Here is a 7,932-nt window from a genome sequence, read left to right as displayed (position 1 = left end):
TTACAACATTTGATATTCGCTCGATTTCTCATGTGACAAAATTCTTATTTTATTGTAATTAAAAAACGAATGACTGTAGATATTTGAAAATTTCACTGAATGTTTATATTAGCATTTTCTATATACGATAAAATTTTGAAAATAATTTGACTCTTTTTGAGCTGTTTACGGACATTCTCAGTTTTCAATTTTTTTAGTTTTTTTTTCTATAAATATTAATAAAATTTAAAAGGCCCCTGATATATTGTTACAATAGCAGTTGAAAAATATTAAAAATGCATAGGCACAATTTTTTTTTATAAGCATCTGAAGTTCAAATTTTGACAAAATTTATCAAATTTAAAATTTAATAATTATTTTGTAGTTAAAAATTTATAAAATGTTCAACTTTTATATCTAAGGATTGAAAATTTAAAACAAGATTCCACGTAAATATTTAATTCTGTTACCAAAAATTCTAAGAAATACATAAGCACAGTTTATTTTTATAGTCATTTTAAGTTCAAATTTGGACGAAATTACATATTAAAAAACCTGGAATAACTATTTTAGTTATTTTGTTGTGATTGTATAAAATTATTTGTGGGTACTTGAAACTTCTATAGTATACTATTATATATCTATGATATTACCACGGTTTGTTGTTGATGTATAACGCGTTACCTAATGGATATTATGATATGATTAATTTGAAAATTATTAATAATACTATAGATAAGTATACCTAAATATGTATGTCTAATATCTAGACTGACATACCGTCTCCTCTCAGAATCGTTTTTCTTATACAGCGATATTATATCATTGAATTCAAATTTAATACTATCCATTATACAGTGACTCACTTGTAACCTACCGTATAGCAGAGCGACATCCACTTACCCACCTTTTTTTTTATTGCACCAAAAATTCACGCAATGTTCCTTATGCTTAATTGTTGTACATTATATAATTACAATTGAGTACAACTATGTATCACCAGCAAAAACTATCAGAAATATTGATTTTTATTAAATTCTTAATTTTATCTTAAACATTTATTCATAATAAATAATAATGTTAAATATAAATATGTACATTTTCCAATTTTTTACTTTAGTGTAAATTATTTAATCACCAGCAATACAGTGTCAAATCATAACATTTATGGTGTACCTAATTGAACAATTTAAAGATTATATTTTTACATTTTCTTTTGGTTTCAATAACTACCATTTATAAGAAAAATAATACTGTAAATTCCTTTATAACCAATTTTAATTGTGTTTATAATAAATGTGATTCCACCATATTGGAATGACAACAACAGTCCATTATTTTTTAAATAACAAGGTCAAAGTCCCATGAATAATAATAATGGTTTCAAAAATAAATAAGTAATAACCATACAACAATTATGTTCTTCGCTTTGTTGGCATCAACAATGGTTATTAAGTTTTACTTCTGTAATGATTAGAAAAAAAGGTTATTGATTATGCATAAAATGCATAATAAGATAATAGGAACACGAATTAATTAACTATTTATTGATAAATGGTTCGTTAATAATGTGTGGCTGATGTCTTATTTATTAAAATAATAGTTTTATATTACATATTATTATTGTTATTATAATATTAAAATAAAGTTTTGATAAAATTCAAATGGATTAATATTTACTTATGCATCCAATAATATTATCATTGAAGAAATGCAATGTACAATATTTTTTCTTTTGTTATTTTTCCAATAGGCCGCGTATTTTGCCGGATGATCCAAAGGATGGGAAAAAGAAAACTTATTTAGAGTGTAACTTGGGTGAAGTAACGTTACATCATCATGTGTTACATAAAGAATCTCTTCCGGCAGGTCACCTTTACACTACTGCGGCAGGTCGACAGGAATTATTTAATACGAAAAATGTGCCTGACCTATTGGACACATTAGTTCCTACCAAAGGTCGCCGAATTTCGCAAACACTTCCTAGGTGAGTCTAAATGTACTATAACCTATTAGTATTTAGTGTCGTAAAAATGTAAAATATAAAAACTAAAGTATAATTTGTTCCAAAGAGATAAATTTATAAATTACTTACACTGTTCAAATTTATATAGACAATTTACAAATATTCATATTCACTTGATGAGTAAAATAACTAATGAGCAATATATTATAATCGTTTAGGTTTAATCCAAAAATTATTATTTAATAATAAAGATGTTTGTTTTTATTTTGTTTAAAATCATAACAATAGGTCAGGAATTAGCTCAAATAGCAGAAGGAACACTGTGTACACACCAAGACCATCGGAAAGTCAATCTCCTTTACTACTAGGAAGTCGTAGCAGTGGTGGCAGCAATACCAGTCGAAGCCAACTGTCCTTTGATTCGTCCATATCGTCCGATCATCCAAGGTACCTATAATATTCTATACTGACAAATGCTATTATATAACTGGCAATTCAGATGTCCCTCTCTATATAACATTCTTAAGGTCCTAAAAATAAATTATATGCAAGTAAGTAATGTAAAGCATTTGGACACCCGTGTTAGAAAAATGTATAGCTATCTAATTTTAAATACATTATACATTTAGAAATTGTATACATATTATGAATTATTATAATTTATTATTCCCTTAATTGTGAATTTGAATTTGAATTATTGACGTTAGATCGTTTTTTTGTAACAATTTTTATTTTTATTTGTTTCTAATATTCAAACAAATGTAGGTAAGTTTTAGTAAAATTATCCAAAAACAAATATCTATTATAAAAAGGTGCATAATATAATTATATAATATTTATATTTATACACAAAATAATTATACAATAAATATTACGTACAAAATTAAAAAAAAAAATTATTTTCAAAATAAGATGAGTTCTAGTTAAATTTATGACAATTTTTTGTTGCAATAATTATATCAATCTTACTATCACCACAAATTATTCGTTAAGTAACAAAATTATGCGTGTAAAATAATCTACAAATTCAATATATATATATTCAACATCATATTAATTCTACTTAACACGGTTGTTAGGGAAACTGACTAAGGATAAATCAAATTATTTTTATTCGTTCCACAAATTAATAATTAAAACAACGATATTTTAAATTATAAATATAAATTTGTTAAAATCGAAACATGAGTTAAAATATATATTCTTATGCCGATCTTTTATATTATGTAATTATATTCGTTATATCATTATATTTTTCTCTTGTGACAGTGATTCAAAATTAAATCAAAAATTATCAGCACATTTAAAAAAATTTTTTTTTTCTTTTCTTTAATAACTTTAATTTTTTATACTCATAAGCTGTTGTTTTATATATAATAATTTTATACATACTAATTATTATTGTATGAAATTTGTACTAATTATTAATATATCAATTAATATCACTGTGAAATTTAATATTGTTCTTAAGGTAATCGAGTTAATTTTTTAAAGAGAAGAGAACATAGACATTATTAAATATTTAACAAGGTTTTTCTAATCGAATATTACAAAAATTAATTTTCATAATATTTTTAACTCACTTGTCACACAATAATATTCTAAATATTTAAACTTCATCGCTATTATTTTGTAAAATAGTATAAAACTCTAATAGAATCGTTTATAATTATCAATAAAGTCAATAATAATTTAATATTTATCAAAACGTTAAATTTAATTGCATAGGTATACCTTCAGTCTCAAATTTCAATTTGTTAAGAATATTATCGTAATTAAAAAACTGTTGAGGACTAAAATTAATTTAAAAAATTTACTTGGAAAAATCACAAATCAGTGATTTAAAATTACTAATTTACTCTTCACAAAACGTTCTACGTTTGTGAACAATTTTCAATTGTTCATTATAATTATATTATATTATATTATAGTATAAAACTGTTATACTATATGAACTAGTTTAGTTAAAATAGCATATTTGGCACTGTAGGATAGAAATTGGATTAGTACGTACCACGTACGAGCACCTAATAACTATATATTTAATTCCAATGAATAGGTACTTAAGTCATGAATTACGGCTGTTTTAAATTTGTTTGGAACGCCGTATTTGTTTAAACAAGACGTCCACTCAATATTCGATTGTGCATCTCATGACGTGAACCTATGTAATAAATGTTTATTACTTTTAGTTTACTCTCATAACAATAAACAATAAATAATAAAAATAATAATATAATATGCTACGATTATTAAATAAATATTATACGCATAATAATTAACGGGATGCAATCGTATTCAAATAAAAATAAATATTTTCTTAACTAAGGCATCAATTTTAAAATCACTCCTCTGTATACAGGGACCGTTTAATACAATTATTCTATACAAAATCGACCTAAGTATTATTACACAAAGAAAATGTATAAACCACAAGTAAAATTATCGTCCGCGGTTTCGAGCTTATGCACCAACGTTTACATTACACCACTCCTAAATACCATGTTTACACCGTTAAAGTTTAATAGTTATTTCACCAAATTATAAACCGAACATCAATATTCGTTGGATTGTTTGATTTTGTATATCCAACAAAGCGAATTTTATCATAATCTCGAGATCGAAGTGAGCGTATAAGCATATTGAAACTTTTTGTTGTAGTTTCAACCGCGTTGTAAACCCGTTGTATGTGTGCTCAACAGAAAATATAGAACACGAAATAGTGTAAACTTTTGTTGTGTTGTTACTCGTGTTGTTTTTATGCAAAGAGGACAGTTATTTTTCTTAGTCTATTTACAAATCCATCACACAATTTTTCCGATATTATCCGTTCACACAGACCATAGGTACTTACATAATATATATTTGTTACAGTGCGGCTGTATAGGACCGTATTGTGAATAGTAAAATATTATGGCAGTATATGTATTATATATTTATATTGTAATATTGTGTTATAGTATAATATTATAAACCATGTGGCATTATATATTGATAGAATAGAATAAACTAGGAGGTTTTTACTTTTTACGGTGTTTAATTCATATAATTGGCACTAATATTATTTTACTTCGAGATTTTTGTGATGTATAGGTTTATAATTTTGTATTCTTTGAAGTACTTCAAAATGTGTGACGCTTGTAATTAGATATAAAATTGTGCATGATTCTCATAAGTCATAATGGTTTAAAAACACAATTTATGATATTAAGTTATCTGCGTTATATTTGAAAACTTCGTGCGAGTAAATAACATATAGTAATTAATGATTAAAGGCGTCGTTGAAAAATTATTCAAAGAGATATCAAACACAAACACTGCGTAACTATACTAGCAAGTAGGTACATAATTCGGAAACCCTTACAAATTTAGCAACACTCCAAAATTGTGTAAGCTTGTCCCCTTACAAACCCATCAGTCAAAAAACTTAAATCAAAACAGGTATAATATAACATCGGTCAGGACCAAATAAATTATTTACTTGCTAATGAAAAAAACAGCCGAACCAATGAATTAAATTACAATATCAAATCGCACTGATTGATGAATTTATATAGTATATACTTACACCTTACTGTTTTTCAGGCAACTGACGGCCGGTCAGAAGTCAAGCAGTTATCTGAACCTGTCCACAGCCAGCTGTGGTGGTGGCGGCGATTACAGTGGTGGGTCTTCGGGTGGATACCATCACCAACACCACCCGTCGTACTATTGGACGCCGCCCAGCTTACCGTCATCGCCTGCCAGAGAGCGTCGCCTGCCCGCGATACCGGTGGGTCGTGGCGCCGGACTACCCACCGCGGCCGCTGAGACCCCCATACTCGATCCACTGTCGTCCAGGCGGCGGACTTACAGCGGAACGGGCGGGGGTGGTGGTCACCATTACCACAACCACAGCAACGGAGGCAGTGGTAACCAGATGCACAACCAGTTGACCGGTAGCAACCATTCGCTACTGTCTATGTCCGACGGAGCGTCCGTCACGTACGACTATCACACAGCTCAACTGGACATGTTTCTGGATGAGTACAAGACGCTCAGGAAAGAGCTGACCAAGATGCAACGGACGTGTGACACGCTTCGGCTTTCCAACGCCTCGCTGGCATCTTCGGTCGCCGCCCCAGACGCAGTCGACCATCGGTCCAAACCGGAACCATTAGCCGCTCCCGCCGCGTCGTCATCGTCATCGTCGAGGACCACACCCAAGTCGATACTCAAGAACAAGAACCAAGCCACTTACGTCTACCGGCCTGTTGGCGAGCGGCGTAACAGTTACCACCAGCTGAACCCGGCACCCGACGACATTTATCTGAGTTAACCTCGTCGTCCTGCTCACCGGAGAAACCTTCAAAGACCGACGCCACATTAATATAACATTATTATTATTATTATTTTCTTATTATATTAAATAACCGTATATATAAGACACCACATTATGCTCGCATATAACCCGTATAATCGTATATTCATGTGAAGTGTTAAACTCGATCTCTCTAACTCCAGTGGCGTAAACAGAGAAGTGATGTTATTGTAACCAGACATTACCATTGAAACGACACACACATCATTTATATTTTACTCATAAACCCCCAAACACATGTAGAGAAAAAATGTCGATATCCGTAACCCCCCTCCCCCACACAAAAAAAACATAGAAAAAGAAAGAGGAATCCTGGTTACATTACTTAGTAACTCTCTTTCTGGTAATTGTATTTACAATTATTACCATTCACTGCAGCTGGTTTGTTGTTGATTGAACGGAAGTGGCTTTAACACAAACTCACAGTGAGCTTCGGGCCACAATAAAATAAAAAAGTATAGTCGCCCATTAATAATATAACAATATTTAAAACACCATCGATGATCTAATTTTCACGGACCTTAAAAGGTCGTTTTTGAAAGCGTTTCGTTTTATAAAAAAAATATAAATTATAAATTATATCGTTAAGCAAACTTACTATAACGTTTGTATAATGGTTAAAACCAAAATGACATGCAATAACATCCATGGTTCGATATTGATGGAGTTGTTTCTCTTATCTTAATGTTTAATATAAATTCTATTGGGTTAATTTGATTAAACCATATGAAAAACATAACATTTCAAAAGACGAAAGTAATCATAATATGGCATGCCGTATATGGTGTATATAATAATATTAAGTTATTATTTTACATCAAAATTATTCAATTATATATTTGTTTATTCTCGTTGCTTTATATCAAGTTCATCAATTAATCTTCTTTTAATTTCGTGGTGGGGCTAATAGTTTAAAATTTATTTTACTAATATTTCAACGATTTCCGTTTCAAAAAACTATAAGAATATAAACCATATAAAATACGAATGTTTTAAAAAAATATTGAAACAAATATAAACCATTAAAATCACATCATTGTACTGAGTATTCATTTTTGAATTCATAAAATTATTACATGTACTCCTATCAAACATTTAAGTGACAATAGTTTAATATTTAGTTTTCAAAAAGTAAAATTATCTGCTTTTTAATTTTATGAGAATAATATTGTTGTATAATATAATTCACATAAAAATAATATTTGTATTACTTCAATTTCAACCATTAATAATAAATAGGTTATCCAAACAATAAAACATAATATAATAACAAAGATGCTCATAAATTTAAAATGCATTTTATATTTATAAGAATATTTTTTTTTTTTAATACCGAATAAATATTTCAAAAATACATTTTTTTATTACAATCTACGATTGTGTAGGATCTCCTCTATTGATATCGAAATAAATAAATGATAACAGCCATGAGTAAACCAAGAGGGTACAATATTATGTTTAATGTACCTATGTAATAAATGATGTAATAATATTGTTAACATTGTTATACATAATTATTTAGAATGTTAAATAGTTATAAGTTAAGAGGACACATAATATTATTACAATGTTAAATGTTTTAAAAAATACTATAACCGTTACGAAATAATTAATATTACGATATCAT

General features: G+C 28.5%; 1 protein-coding gene across 1 annotated transcript in view; it reads left to right on the top strand.

The window, feature by feature from the left end:
* The window catches only part of LOC100164134, a 20,002-nt gene extending 12,518 nt beyond the window's left edge, over positions 1-7,484 (top strand). The window contains exons 2-4 of the mRNA XM_008184917.3: positions 1,733-1,966; positions 2,234-2,392; positions 5,531-7,484. Of these exons, the coding sequence (XP_008183139.1) occupies positions 1,733-1,966; positions 2,234-2,392; positions 5,531-6,263 (1,126 nt within the window). The 3' untranslated portion in view covers positions 6,264-7,484. The remainder of the gene's footprint in view (positions 1-1,732; positions 1,967-2,233; positions 2,393-5,530) is intronic.
* The last annotated feature ends 448 nt before the right edge of the window (positions 7,485-7,932 follow it).

Source organism: Acyrthosiphon pisum, chromosome A1 (assembly GCF_005508785.2).
Source record: "Acyrthosiphon pisum isolate AL4f chromosome A1, pea_aphid_22Mar2018_4r6ur, whole genome shotgun sequence".
NCBI lineage: Eukaryota > Metazoa > Arthropoda > Insecta > Hemiptera > Aphididae > Acyrthosiphon > Acyrthosiphon pisum.
This window is presented reverse-complemented; position numbering and strand designations above follow the sequence as displayed.